At 42.7% G+C, this 14,855-nt stretch overlaps 1 protein-coding gene across 1 annotated transcript in view; it reads right to left on the reverse strand.

Moving 5' to 3' along the window:
* Positions 1–14,855, reverse strand: part of TOPAZ1 (testis and ovary specific PAZ domain containing 1) — a 93,428-nt gene that overhangs the window by 60,135 nt on the left and 18,438 nt on the right. The window contains exons 6-8 of the mRNA XM_030549384.1: positions 4,347–4,462; positions 3,107–3,192; positions 250–387 (exon numbers count right to left, since the gene is read on the reverse strand). Of these exons, the coding sequence (XP_030405244.1) occupies positions 250–387; positions 3,107–3,192; positions 4,347–4,462 (340 nt within the window). The remainder of the gene's footprint in view (positions 1–249; positions 388–3,106; positions 3,193–4,346; positions 4,463–14,855) is intronic.

Below are 14,855 nucleotides of genomic sequence, written 5' to 3' on the forward strand. Positions count from 1 at the left end.
TTTTTATGATTTTGCTGTTGTCTACTCTCTTGAAAATCTGCCGACTCAAGTTCTACAGGCTCTATAGGTAAATATCTTTTAAAAGAACTGTTAAAAGCACCTGGAAGGAGGTGTTCTCCTGGGTTCCCACTTTGGATTTCACAGCTTCAAAAGGTAACTCACACTAAACTCAATTGAATACAAAACATTTTATACAAAATAGAAAGTGTTAAAATTGTGGATTTCCTCCCCTCAATTAAACCCCTTTACCTTTTCATCTCCTTGTTCAGGAACATGCCAAAACCAACATTCCACTCTTTCACAGCCACGCAATGTACTGAAATAAAATCTGCAATATTTACGGGGCAACTCAATCATCCCAAGGTTCTGCTGGATCAGATGGGAAACCTAAACATCAGATAAATGGAGGGTTACTTGCCTATAACTGGAGGTTCTTTGAGATGTATGGGGTCCCTGTCTGCACCATGCACCTGAGTCCAGATATTTTTCGTAAGCACTGTCTGTTGGTCAGCACATTTTCAGTTGTTCTCCTCATGCTTTGACCTGAGGTACTAGGGCAGTGCAGACCTGCATCGCTCCAGTTCCTTCTCCTGCCACAAATCTAACTATGATCTGCAGCAGAAGGGACAGAGGACGGGTAGTAGAATACAGATAAGAACCACACATCTTAAAGAGCTAACTGTTACAGATAAGTAACCTCCATTTCTTCTTCAAGTGCTGGTTTCAATCTGTATTCCACATGTGGGAGATTAGCAAGCAGTAGTCAAACAGGAGGTAGGTGCAAGAATGCAGAAGTGATGGTTGTCTAATATTGCTGTCCCTATAGCTGTGTCTGTAGCAGAAGACTGGAACGAAGTGTGATGTTCTGTGATGGTAAGGACCTCCAGGAAGCTGCCCTACATATCTCTAGTAGAGGTACGTCTTGCAGAGATGCAGCAATGGTTGCTTGGGCTCTGGTGGAATGGACCCTCATCCTCTCCACGGGAGGGATGTGAGCCACTTGGTAAAACAGAGCAATGAGATCTATTTAGAAAATCTCTGCGCAGATATAGCTAGACCTCTTGATCTCTCTGCTATGATAACAAAAAGTCTAGGTGTCTAATTGCTTTTGTTGCTTATAGATAAAAGACCTAGTGCTCTTGGGATGTCTAGAGAATGAATCATTCTTTCCTCATCAGAGGCATGCAGTTTCACAAAAAATATCAATAAGTGGATGGTATGACTCACAATACTCTGAAATTACTTTAGAGATGAATTTAGAGAGTAACCTCTTCTTTCTGTATTATAGGGTGGAGGCTCTTTTGAAATCTCCGACTCATTGGATGAAAAAGCTGGATCCCAAACTTCTGCTGGAACCAACAGTACCAATGATTGAGTACTCAGGCTCACGGGTGGAAGAGGATAGTGGCTCTGTGTCTCCAGGATAGCTTCTTCCTCTGTCTCTGAATAAAGACAGACCTGAAAGGAGGGAGGAGTGAGAACACAGGAGAACAAAAATGTACTCTGGGAAGATGAAGGTCTCAGAGTGTTCTGGGGTGCAGGATGAGTCAGTTAGTGGAGCCATCAGATCTGGTGCTTCCCTAGTCACAGCAAAAGTCAGATTCCTCCATGGCTGTTATGATATTGGCACAGAATCTGATCTGGATGTCAAAAGGGAGTAGTGGTGGACGTTTGTCTTTCAATTTGCATGTTGAAACTGGTATAGAAACCAATGAATCTATGCTCCTTTGCATCACTTTCCCCTTTGAAGAGGTTTACTCAGGCTTCAATCTTTAGGACCCGTGCACGAGGACACGCCCAACTTTGAAGGAATGAGGGAGGAATCTCTTTTCTCTGGGGCAGATTTGAAAGAAGGCAGATTGTCTCTTCTTAATATCATGAGAAGCCTTCTGCTTATGCTTGGAAGTTTTAACCTCAAGTCCTGAGCTTGCGCTCAAAGGGGCACTGCCTGTTGATTGAGGTTGCTATACAGGGACAGAGGTATGTTTCCATCAAATGCTTTTTTAAGTCTTAGCTCTTGACCATCACAAGTTCTGGGAGGGAAGGAATGGCAAATGCTGCATTTATGTGAGGCTCGCATTTCAGCTATGCACTAAAGGCAATGTTCATCACTACCGAAAAGGAAACAATTCTTGAACCCTAGTTATAATCCTAGCCTCCCAGGAAGAATTTCCCCAGGATGGGGAAAAAAGAACTACACACTAGTACTACAAACCAAAGAGTAAATGAACAAAATAATGGAACTATTTACTGTACATTTATAAACTGAAGCAGTCAAAGGAAGCTGTGGACAGAAGCAGATTCTGACTCAGGCCACATGGTGGTACAAAGGAAATGGAGAGATGCTGGTCCGCACTGCCCCTTATATTCTCAGTTCAGAGTACAAGGAGAACTGCGCATACGTGAACCAATGGACCCTGCTTACTAAAAATTTCCTGACTAAAACACATAGGGACCATCGCTCATAGTAGTATAGTAATTTCTCCTTTCCATCTTTCATTAGAAATGTGTATTTACATTTTAGAAGTTAGATACTAACTTTATTTTAAAGTGTAACAGACAAACTGATGAAAACATAAAAAAAAACCCCTAACACTGTGTTAGGCACTGTACACACAGTCACCGTAAGAGTCGCCATCCCAAAAAGCTTATAATCTAAATATGTAAAAAGGACTACGAGTGGGAGAAGTTATGGGCCAAGAGAGCTGAAACTACTTTTCCAAGGTCACACAGCAGGCTAGTGACTGAGCTGCGATGATATCCCAGGTCCCCTTATTCTCAGTCCAGTGACCAATCTAACAAAACATTGCAGCTTCTGCTAAACCTTACAAAATATAAGCTACTATCCCTCCCAATTGGCAAAAAACATTGTGTTTCTAGTGCAGCAGCAGCCAACACAGCTGCATTTTGAACATCTGTTTGTTCATCACTGATTATGCCCTTTATTCACTAAATTTATTCACTATTTATTCACTAAATTATACCATTTTTAAGGCAGTTGAAGTTTTGGCTGATAGCTAAGTATTTTTATGAAGAACTGTCTAAATATCCATAATGAACAAAATTAACCCAATATTACAAGTTTGTTAAGCATTTAGCAACTTACCATCACATTTTTGTCCATTTTCCATGGTTCATAACAGTCAGAATTTGGCAACGGCAAAAGAGAGCTTTTTCCTGAGTATCTGAAATCTAAGATTCAGGACAAAAATATTTAATGGACTGCGTAATAAAATGGGTCATATACTAGTCATGAACATTAGTTTTGTTTAAATTTATCAAATCTTTATAACAGCTCATTACTATTTTCCTTTAATGACACTTCAGGTTATTTCCTACATACATAAGACAGGCCTACTTTCTGCACTGTAACAGGAAAACTGATCAGAGATACTATAAATATTTTCACCATGAAAACATGAAATTTTAGAATGACTTGAATAAAATCATTTATCTATACACACATCATGTACCCACCACCCACCATATGACACATAAGATTTTTTCCTTTGAATAATAGTTAATACAAGTGTTGGTTATATATCTGAAAAAACTAAACTAAGATTTTCAAACAACGAATAGTGCTTTTGAGTGCCTCAACTTTTGAGTGCTCAGCTTGACACCTTGAAAGAACTTGATTTTCAAAGGGCGGGTGCTCAGAACGTTCTGAAAGTCAGACCCATTTATGGGGTCTCAAGTTGTGCACCCAAGAACTGAGGCACCCAAAACTCACTAGTCACTTTTAAAAATATTTATATTTCTTATTCCAAATAACTAACTGGGAATATAATGAGCAAAATAATCTTATTGCTCCAGTCACAATTTTCCCCCCCTTCCCAGCCTCTCCCTGGGTTTCTCCAGTTATTTCGGAAAGTATCATTTAGAGCTTTTTAGATTTACTATTTTTAATTGTTTCAACCCTAAGTATGGGCATTCATTCAAGAGCAAATTTCTTCTGAGGAGGGAGTTCTGTTCACCCACATTAAATCCAACATATCTGATAACTATCTGATTCAAATCACAAATGACAGCAAATTCATATTAACAGTTTGAAAAACCTGATTTTAAATAAAAAAGAAAATAAAAAAACCTTAGACCATACAATATATAAAAATCATGCTAAGAGGCTGAAATGGAGCGCCCTAACAAACTGTCTTATCTGGACAAATCAAAATATGCAGGTATTACGGAAGAATTCTCTCTAAATGCTATCTAAGGGGACAATACAATCAAGTTTCTGAAGAAGCATGAGCCTTAACAGCTGACGTTAAAGTGCTCTAATTAAAATGCAGATTAAACAGAGTATGAAGCTAAAGCACAAGTTACTGAATTACAGACTAAAATACCATTGATCCAGGGTTTCAGTACTGTGTCTTCCTGGAAGGCATTTATTTGGAGGGATGGCAGTTGCAATCCTAACTGAAGTTCACTGCTCACAAATTCTATATATTTAGAATCATTGCTAAATAGTAAAAGAAAAACACGTTTAACAAAATAATACAAATGCTTCTCTAACTCTTCACATCATGTATTAATTATAAAACACTAGATAATTTCTTCAACAATTAAAGCAAAACTTAAATATTCACTGTAAATTTAAGTAGCTGAAGAGCAATCCCCCCCAATATTGCTTTAGTGAAAGGTGATCTCAACTTGTCCATATTTATATTAAAGCAGGGAGAAGGCGATAGCAACTATGTAACCAAGAGTCAAATGCAGTAACTTGGTGGAGGGAGCACCTGTGAGCCACTGGTTTAAAATTCTGCCATTAAACTAAAAAGAAGGTTGGGATGATTGTGCTGTATGCTTGAGTTAACCTCTTTTCTATGTACTGCTAAATCTTCCCTGCCAGAGATGAAATCAATCAGGCTTATAAAGTTGCTTCTGAAGAGCAAATATTATTATTTTCTAATGGACCAATTACACTAAAAGGAAGAATTTTTTAAATAATATTTCAAAGGGAAAATACTCCTGAGCCCCAATTAAGTGTTCTACCTCGCAACTGATTTCAAATATATATGCGCAACACTGTTAAACAGTATATTTTTTAGAAACATGAATATTTGCAGCAAGTGCAGCAAAATATGTTTGCTGTTTCCTTCCTTGGTTATAGTTAAAGGAATAAGAAAATGTATCCCTACTCACCTGAAAGTTTCCTTTCTTTGAGTAATAAGGCACGCAGATCCATCACAATGGGTACGTCAGCCTATTTGCAGTTTGGGGGCAGAACCAACCCTGTCAGTATGGGAATGCTCTATCTCACAAAGTTCCAGCCAGTTGAGATAACATCCACAGCCAAGATAATTTAAACAGATTGTGTTTAATATACTTTGAGGAAGAAACACGATTTCTCCTACTAAAGAGCATGGCAAATTACACCTAACAATGACAAATCCAAATTTTTGGATGTCAATTTCCAACTCTATTCTGGGTAATCCACTGGTCTCCCATGTGGTCCGCATCTCTAATTATTACTTACCTTATTACTCTAAGAAGGGAAATCTTCAGGTAAGTACAGATAAGTTTTCCTCTTCTTCGTGCTAAATGGTATTTTCATAATAGTGTACCTCTAGGGTGGGAAGCAGGATCATCTTTTAAATCTGAACATCCACAAACAAGGTAGATTATACATAAATATAAACTACATCTTCCATAAGGCACCAAAGCATGCAGACTTCTTCCAAAAGAGAGGAAATGGCAATGGCTAGGATTGGATGACAAATATGAAGAACTTGGTGAACTTATGAATTGATGGCTATATGGCTGTAGCGAGGAGGCATAACCTCCCTCAGAGGTTGACAGGGAGGGACCAAAAAACATCCCCTTAGTGGGTAGAACCAGGAAAATCACGCCCACCCCATCAGAAGTTATGGGGTGGGGCAGGAAGTGGAAGTACAAAAGACAGGCCCTGCAGTTCAGTTGGGCTGCAGCTACCGTGCTGAGGATTGGCCAGATCTCCCCAGGTTGCCAGCCTACAGAGACCCTAAGGAGCTGTTGGGGCTGCTGCCTGAGGACTAGACAGAGCTCCCAGGACCGCCAGCCGACCAAGATGCTGAGGAGCTGCTGGGGCTGCCGCCTGAGAATTGATCAGAGTTCCCCAAGGAGACACAGGACCCCCACGTTAGAGGTACTACACATGACTACTCTACTCTGACACTCCGCCTAAGAACTTGACTTTGATGCTTAAATTAAGGAAGACTTGAATTTAGGGAATGAATGTTATGACAGTAGTAAGAACTATCCATCTGAATTCAAAGTACAATACTAGTTCTCATTAATTCATATTAAAACAGCCCTCATCTGATTGTGCTTGCCCATACTTGCAATCTCATTCTAACAGATAGGAAGTATAAGAAAGCTTACTGTAGAGGTTCAATCTGGGTAATGCTGAAGGTACAGAATGAGGTTCTTGGGTCATGCTGTAAAGCCTTGTGGTGATTGGAATAAGGCTGATGCCTTAAAGAAGCATTTAAAGCCGGAATTCATACAAAACTTCCTTTTCTTTAAAATGCTGAGAACATTACACTACAGAGACTTGATATTTTTGGTAGGATGCTCAGACATCCAGAATAAAACCCTTCTGCAGGAATTCTGGGCTATGTACATTGGTTAACATGGTATCCAAACTATGACCTTTGCACTAGCCAGTAGAATAAGTTGCATTTGTTGTCTTCTCTTTTGGGATCCATGAGAGAAATAAGTACTTTATCCAAGTATTCATTTCAAGCCTGTCAAGTCCCAGATGGAAGATCTGCTATTGAAAAAACAACTTCCTCTGCAAAAACAGCCATCTGAAGACGCAATGTTATCAGGCCACTGAGCCATAGCCCCTACAACAAGAAAGGCATAAAAAGTATCACTGCTGCTATTCAGTTCCTAGACTTTGTACTGTCCTGAGGGGCGGTGGAAAAAACTGGGAAGACAAAGCAGGGTCCTTCCACAGCTTTAAGAGGTCATTCATCCCCTCATCCTGGGTCCCAACAGAGGCTCCCAAGAACACTTTTTTCCAGCTGTAGTAGGCTGGTGATCTATATCTTTACATTGGCCTATGATAAGAGAGAATACTTATGGACTCAGGTTCTACTCTGCTACTCAGGTTTCTGCCATGTAAGTCTTGGTGTTCCTCTCTCCCTTGGTGAGCAGTGCACATAGGAGATAAGAAATGTTGTTTCACCCAGAACAGGAGAATTTCTTTCTGGAGTAAGGTTGTTAGGGTTGTTACAACTGAGAAAAATACAATCAGACATACTGAGTATCATGACAAGAACAGGTCTGTTATCCATGGAATGAGCAGGTCTCTGAGATCTCAACAAATCATTAAATGCCAGCAACTGGATGTGGTGTTCTCTTTCTGGTACCAAATCCCCTGAACTGAACTGGGTAGGTCCCTTAAAAAAATCTGACTCTCAGCATTCATCAGTTGGGGGAACAGAGAATATACAATCAGAGCTAGATCTCTGCCAGTGGATAATATAGGCAGATACACAGAGGGATGCCTGGAATGAATGGGTAGGTATATGAACTCTGGGTCACTGAAGCATACTTGTTTATGAAATCAGAATTCCAATAGGCTCTAATAAGAATTGGATTTGTTTCTGTAGCCCCACTTGTTTTCTATTACAGCCATCTTCATCTTCTGAAAGGAGACCATATACTGGATAGTATTCATCCTCAGCCTAGATCTATGACTGACTTCCCTGGCACCACATGTGAATGTTTGTTCTAAATCCAAAATGCTCCAGAAATTGTATCACTGTGTTTGCTCCAGCTTTCTCTATACAGAACGCTGATCAGAAAAACTGTCCCAGAAGATGTAACAGAACTACCTTCTTCCCTAAAGCCAGTATTATTGCTACCATGATCCCAAAGAGAGACCCACAGAGATACAGGTAAGATCAAATGGTCAAATGATCAAAACTGGGAAAGCAAAAAGGCAGCAATCTACCTGCAAAACATAATTATCTGGGGATAGTAAAATGGAAATACTTTGAAAACAAGCCTGCTTTAGGAACTTATTTATGTATCTCAGACAGGGCCCTGCTCTGCCTGCCCTTCATTCTCTGAGGCTAGAAACAGGATGGGGAGCAGGTTATAATTATCCAATCTGAAGCAGATGAGGTTAATTTCATTCCTGTTATCACCTCTCTGTGGATTTCTGAAACAGGGAATGGAACAAAGCTGTTCCTGAAATTCTTGCACAGCTCCAAAAGTTCCATCCTTTGGACAATGCCCAGTGACCTTACTGATCAAAGTTACAGCCAGCCCTTTGCTCCCAACAAGGAAGAACCTCACGCAAATCGGGAGTCTGGATGGAAGAGATGTAGATAGTTCTGAGGCAGTTACTGGCTCTGCACTTGTTCTAACTACCTTATACGAAAAGGTATTTTTTCCTGTTGTACTTCCTGGACTGCTTCAACCCATCGCATGACCTGTATTCCTCCATGTAGTACCTGGCAGAATTCTAAATTAACTTGTCTGATGACTCTGAATAGCCTCAGCTACAAGTTTCCACTGTATTAGTAAGATAGATGGGAACTGATTTGTTTGATCAGCTGACCTCAAGGATCAAAGCTACACAAACTGCATGAAACAGATGTGAATTAATACTCCGTATCCCCAACCAGGGAGTAGCCAGCATTAGGCCATGCGATTTTATCTTTTATGTTGAGAAGGGCTGTACTTGCAATATTGTCAACCCATGTTAGCACTGCTTGTGAAAGCATGCAGGGGCACATTGTATGTCAGATGATAGCCCGTGTTTGCCTATTTTTGTTGTTCTGATGCCCCTGAGAATTTGCATACCTGAAGAAGGGGCTGTAAAGGGTCAGTACAGTGTGATCATTCTTTCCAGTGAAATTCTTCCCCATTAGATATGAGACCCTGATCACTAGAAAAAATGGTCACATTTATCTTTGGTAGTGGTACCATACTGCCTTTTGATTGGTGCATACTGAGAAACCTTCTGGTCTCACAAAATGGAGGCTCAGAGGAGGATGAGGTAAAAAGAATGGAAAATTTCTTACCAATGATTTCCTTTCTGTTAGTAACATCTCCCACAACTCTTGACATCTGGGCTACTCTCCTCTCTTCAGCTCATGAAGGCAGATCAGCGTTTTGGAGCTGCATGGTCTGTCCATGCCCCCATAGCTCCTGCTTGCTTCCAAACAGGGATCTTATAATTGGAGGTGGAGGGGTGGGCAGGGGAGCTATTGCCTCCCCACCCACACTATTAAAAGTAGGAGGGGCATGCCCGTCCACTTTTTAACATGGGCATAGTACCCTCAGGCAGGCATGAGAGGGGAACTAATAGGGTGATCTGCTCCCTCACTGCAAAGTGCAGCCCCTGCTAGCCTCACCAGCCTCTTCCCAGATGGGGGGCAAAGGTGGGCCTTAGTCTCACTTCACCATGGGGCCCCTGCTCCTCCTCTTCCCCCCAAAGCCCCGCCCCTATCCAGAACAGAAGCCAGAGCCAGGCAGTAGTAAGAGCCATCCAGGGAGCCCAGGCCGCTATGGGGAGTCCCAGATCCTCCACCTCCCTGGGAGGCATGCCCCAGGGGTTGGGGACATGGGCTGGGCACTGCTCTCGGGCACTCCAGCCCCCACAACCAAGGCAGGTAGAGGGTGTGAGGCTCCCCACAGCGAGCCAGGCTCCCTGGGTAGCTCTTACCACTACCTGGCTCTGGCTTCTGCCTGGCTGAGGGATCAGGGGATCACAGTTCTGGCGCCAGTGCCCCCCCCCCCACCATTTCTACACAGGTTCCAGTGCTCCTGCTTCCAGATGTGTTATTCCCAAACTGTAAAACTTGCATAACGTCGTTATTCATATTTCAGAGATAACAAAATAACTATGTATATTAGACCAAGGAAGATGGCCATATGGTTATGATTCCACTTAATATCTGGCCCTTGACTCATGAGCCCTCACGGGTGGGTAGAATCACTGAAGATGCTGCTAACAGAAATGAATTGCATGTAAGTAATTTTCCATTCTGCAGCCCAGTGTTTCCCACAGTCCTTGATGTCTGAGAAATAGCAATCAATAAACAAATTTAGAAAGGACTACAGGAAAGGTCAGAAAAAGGAAAAATTGTGTCCCCTCCCGATCTATATTTGTTCACAGGGCAAAATCATTTCTAGACCACCGCCTGCCGCACCTTCCTGCTAAAGGATGACTCTGCAGAGGACAGGAAGTCTACCTTGTATCGCTTGATAAAGATGATAGCATTTGACCAGGTTGTGGGTGCATTGGCTCTTTCCATATGTCTAAGGTAAACTTTCAGAGCCCTTCTAACATGTAAGGTGTGCCACCTTTCCTCAGTAGGATGTTGTGGCCTTGGGCAGAATGAAGGTTCCTTGGGAAACATGTTAAAAAAAAATGTTCACCTTTGGAATAAACAATTCCCAAGTCCCGGGCACCATGTTGGGTTACTAGGATGATCCGAGGAATGGAAAACCTGTCATATGAAAGGAGACTCAAAGAGCTTGCCTTGTTTAGTCTAACCAAAAGAAGGCTGAGGGGAGATATGATTGCTCCCTATAAATACATCAGAGGAATAAATACCAGGGAGGGAGAAGAATTATTTAAGCTCAGTACCAATGTGGACACAAGAACAAATGGATATAAACTGGCTATCAGGAAGCTTAGACTTGATTAGATGAAGGTTTCTAACTATCAGAGGAGTGAAGTTCTGGAATAGCTTGCCAAGGGGAGTAGTGGGGGCAAAAGACATATCTGGCTTCAAGACTAAGCTTGATAAGTGTATGGAGGGGAAGGTATAATGGGATAGCCTAATTTTGGCAATTAATTCGCCTTTGACTACTAGCGGTAAATATGCCCAATGGCTTGTGATGGGATGTTAGATGGGGTGGGATCTGAGTTACTACAGAGAATTCTTTCCTGGGTGTCTGGCTGGTGAGTCTTGCCCACATGCTCAGGGTTTAGCTGACTGCCATATTTGGGGTTGGGAAGGAATTTTCCTCCAGGGGAGATAGGCGAAAACCCCCCAGGGCTTCTACCATCCTCTGCAGCATGGGGCACAGGTCACTTGCTGGAAGATTCTCTGCACCTTGAAGTATTTAAACCATGATTTGAGTACTTCAATGGCTCAGACACAGGTTTGATACAGGAGTAGGTGCGTGAGATTCTGTGGCCTGCATTGTGCAGAAGATCAGAATAGATTATCATAATGGTCCCTTCTGACCTTAAGTCTATGATTTAAAGTCTATGAAACACACAGTAAAGTTCCTGAATAAAGAGTGCTGCCAGCTCTGACACTTGCTTGGCTGATAGTATGGTTATCAGAAAGTAAATTTTGATGTACAAATAAAATGCTCACACTGACATCAGTGGTTCAAAGGGATAGTTTCTCTGTACTCTCATTACAACTTGAGGGGGGGGAAGGAAAAGTCTAATTGCTGGCTTGGCTAAACAGACTACACTAGGGAATTTGTGTACCTGGGGATTCTCTCCCAGAGAACCCACAGATCCTGCAAACATGGTGCTACTAAGGACAGACACCTGATGCACAATGATGCTGGATTAGAGACCTTTGTCAAACTCTTCTTTAAGAAAGTCCAAGTAAGCCATAATTCCTGGATTTCTAGGATTTATTTCATATTCCTCGCACCAGTCACAAAATCTAGTCCAAAAATATACTCTTCTAGAAGACAACACAATGACACAATCCCTTCCCTTTCAACAGCCATGCTGTTAGATGTGGCCAGTCTGGATTTGGATGAAGCAGAGGCACCCTGTGAGGATGTCCTGTCTCTTTGTCACCACCTCTACAGCTCCCAATTTCAGCTCTATCAGCTCCAAAGACCCTGGTCTCCTTGGCCAATGTAGAGTTACCAATATTACTGTTGCCTGTTCTAGTTTTATTTTCTGGACCATGTTCCCAAACAATGGAAAGGGCGGAAATGCACAGAGGAGCCTGTGACCATTTATGGGATAGAGCATCTATTCGCATGGATCTGGGTGTTCTTCCCTGGTGAAATACTTTGGTCTCTTTGCATTAATGTGGTTCGTGAATTAGTCAGTTGCGGGCAGGCTGAATGACTGGATGATTAACTCAAAGACTTCCTGATTCAGGTACCACTTGGGGTTGTTCACCTTGCTCCTGTTGAGCCAGTCTGCCTTCTGGTTCAGGACTCCCTTTTGTGAGCTGCCCTGAGGGAGAGGAGAGAATGCTCTCCTCACTCCATGAGTTCCATTGCTTCTGTATGTAGCACTGGGCTTCTTGTCCCCCTTTGTTGGTCATGCTGTCTGACAATCAGACTGTTCCTCTTTCGGCTGGCCTGGAACCTTCATAGTGGTAGCTTGACTACTCTTAGTTTATGAGGTTTATACTGTAAGGTCCTTTCCTCCAGTTTCCAGATGTCTTGAACTGTTTGGGACCCCAGGAATGCCTCGGTTGTGACTATCAGGGGTTCTGGAAGTCACATGGGCATGCCCTTGTGGACATCACCCTGGGTTGATCACCATTGAAAGAGCTGAGCACCTGCATCGGAACTCTCACTTGATATTTTGTGTGTTCCAAGGAGTAGTCCCATACCTTTAAAATGAAGCCTTAAAGGTGCCTGATGTGCGATTGTACCCATGGAGTGATCCCTATGCACAATGCCAGGAGAACTAGCAATTGAAGGCTCAGTTCAATAGTTGTCCTCTTGCAGTGCCAAAACAATGCAAGGATGTCTTTAATCTTCTAGAACATCTCTAGAGATGGATATACCTGACTATCAAGATGCTTATATCCACTCCCAAGGGTGCTATTTGAGTGGACGGAATCAATGAGCTTTTCCTGATTTTGATAAAGCCATGCAGCTTCAGAAAATTCAAGGCCAGGTATGTAGTTCTGTGTGCCGTTGCTGGGGATGGAGCTCTGATTAAGATGTCAAGGAAGATGTTTAGGTGGACCCCTGTGACCGGAGGTCTGGCTAGGATTATCACTAAAATCTTTATAAAGACGTGTGGGGGAGGGATGGCAAGGACAAGCCAAAGGGAGCATCCAATAAATTATATTGCTTCCTGCTATCAGCAAACCTTAAGAACTTGATGTTGGGGCTGACTGCAAGTTACTTTGGCCTGTTTTTATAGAATGGTTCCGGGGGTGGGAGGGAGCTAGTAGTGAGCTGGCTTTGACTGGCAAAGGGGGCTGTGTGCTTATGAGTCCTGCTTTTATCCCCCCAGGGTGCTCAAAACCCATTTTAGGACTTTGGGAGGCGGACGGGGGAGAGATTTTTGACTCCACAATTCTACCCTCTGTTCTCCAGGGGACACTTGAGAATTATCCGAGTTGTTTGACTGGGGACCTTCTTGTCCTTGGAGCCTCTTCCTGCTCCACCCATGGACTCCTGGTCCATTTTTCCCACATCAGAGCTGCGGCAGAGAATCCCACATGCCTGTCCAACTCCTTACCCTGAGACCTAACAGAGTTAGACATGAAAGGCTGGGTGCAGGTTAGGCATAAATTGTTGTCTGCCATGCCTGTGACGGGAGTCACATAGATGAAGCACTGTCTGGACTTCAGTGCCTTTTAGGCCACTCTGCCATACCTGGAAGGTGCAAAGGAGCCAGTAGGGAGGCACTACAGCTGAAGCTCTGGGGGGTTTCAACACCCCGCTCAAAAACTAGCCCAGGAGGGAGAAGGAGATGGGAGGAAGATCACTATTCACCACTGCCCCGCATTTTGACAAAAAAAGTCCTCCTTAGACAAATGTGAAAGTGGGAGTTGTAAAAGCCATCATCTCTACACTGCCACAAAGGCAGAGAAACTGGAAGCAAGCAGGAGTTGAGGGGTCATGGCCAAACCATTTGGCTCGAAAACTCTGATCCTCCTCCAAATGGAGGTGGGAGTAAGCAGCCCAGATGTCAAGAAGTGTGGGAGACACTGGCATGCAAAAACAGTGGGCAAGAGACCCCCTACTACCTCCTGGTTGTTCCGCATCTGAGCCGCTGTCCCTCATGCTCCACAGCCATCTGCTGGATGGAGGTGGTTGAGGTAAGATATGGCAACCTGTTACAGAAGCTGGGAACAATAACCTGGACATTAGGGTATAATGACCCACAACAATAGCTGGGAACGACAGCCCAACAGTTATGGCATCATGACCCACACTAGCAGTTCAGGATGACAACCTGATATCTTCTCAGTGTTTTAGACATGGCAGAAATTCCTATCCCACTGTTACAACTTCCCAGGGTGCATAAGGATGGATATATAACTATAGTTTCTCTAAGGCAGCTGCCAAGCTCCTACACATAGTTTTACAATACCCAGTAACACTTATCTGAAAGAGTCTATCCTTTGGTTTTTGTTTTGGATTTTTTTTGGTGGAGAGCAGGTGATTGTTTCAAATATATTTTACGATCCGATTCTCTAACTCAGATTTGGAATGCTGGGCCTTCCTCCCTTAAGGAGAAGGGATTCCTTTTATGGGGTTGTGTGTACCTCTGCCTAAAGGAATCAGCACATATTTATGTCCAGGTCTTTTCTGCATTGATCTGCCATGCTAAACTCTTTGAGGGTGAGCAGTTAAATTAGGAGCTAAGGATTATTTGTCCTACTGCATGCTGTGAAGATGAAAAACTCCTTCTGGGAGTCTGTCCATGTAATAGTGCTTCAAAGGGAGGAATGAAATTGAGCTATTATACTCTGAAAATATTACATATGGTTAGTGATCTCCCAGTCCTCAAAAAGCTGGGTTTATTTGCCTCCTGTGTTTACATTAAGTGTGAGCTCAACTATGAAAATTCTATAAACTGTCACAATAACGTAGAACAATGTGTGTTGATGGGAAAAGGTGCAAAAGGGCCAAAAGACTAAATTAGTCCAAACAAAGAGGCCTACTGATAT

This window comes from Gopherus evgoodei, chromosome 2 (assembly GCF_007399415.2).
Source record: "Gopherus evgoodei ecotype Sinaloan lineage chromosome 2, rGopEvg1_v1.p, whole genome shotgun sequence".
Taxonomy (NCBI): Eukaryota; Metazoa; Chordata; order Testudines; family Testudinidae; genus Gopherus; species Gopherus evgoodei.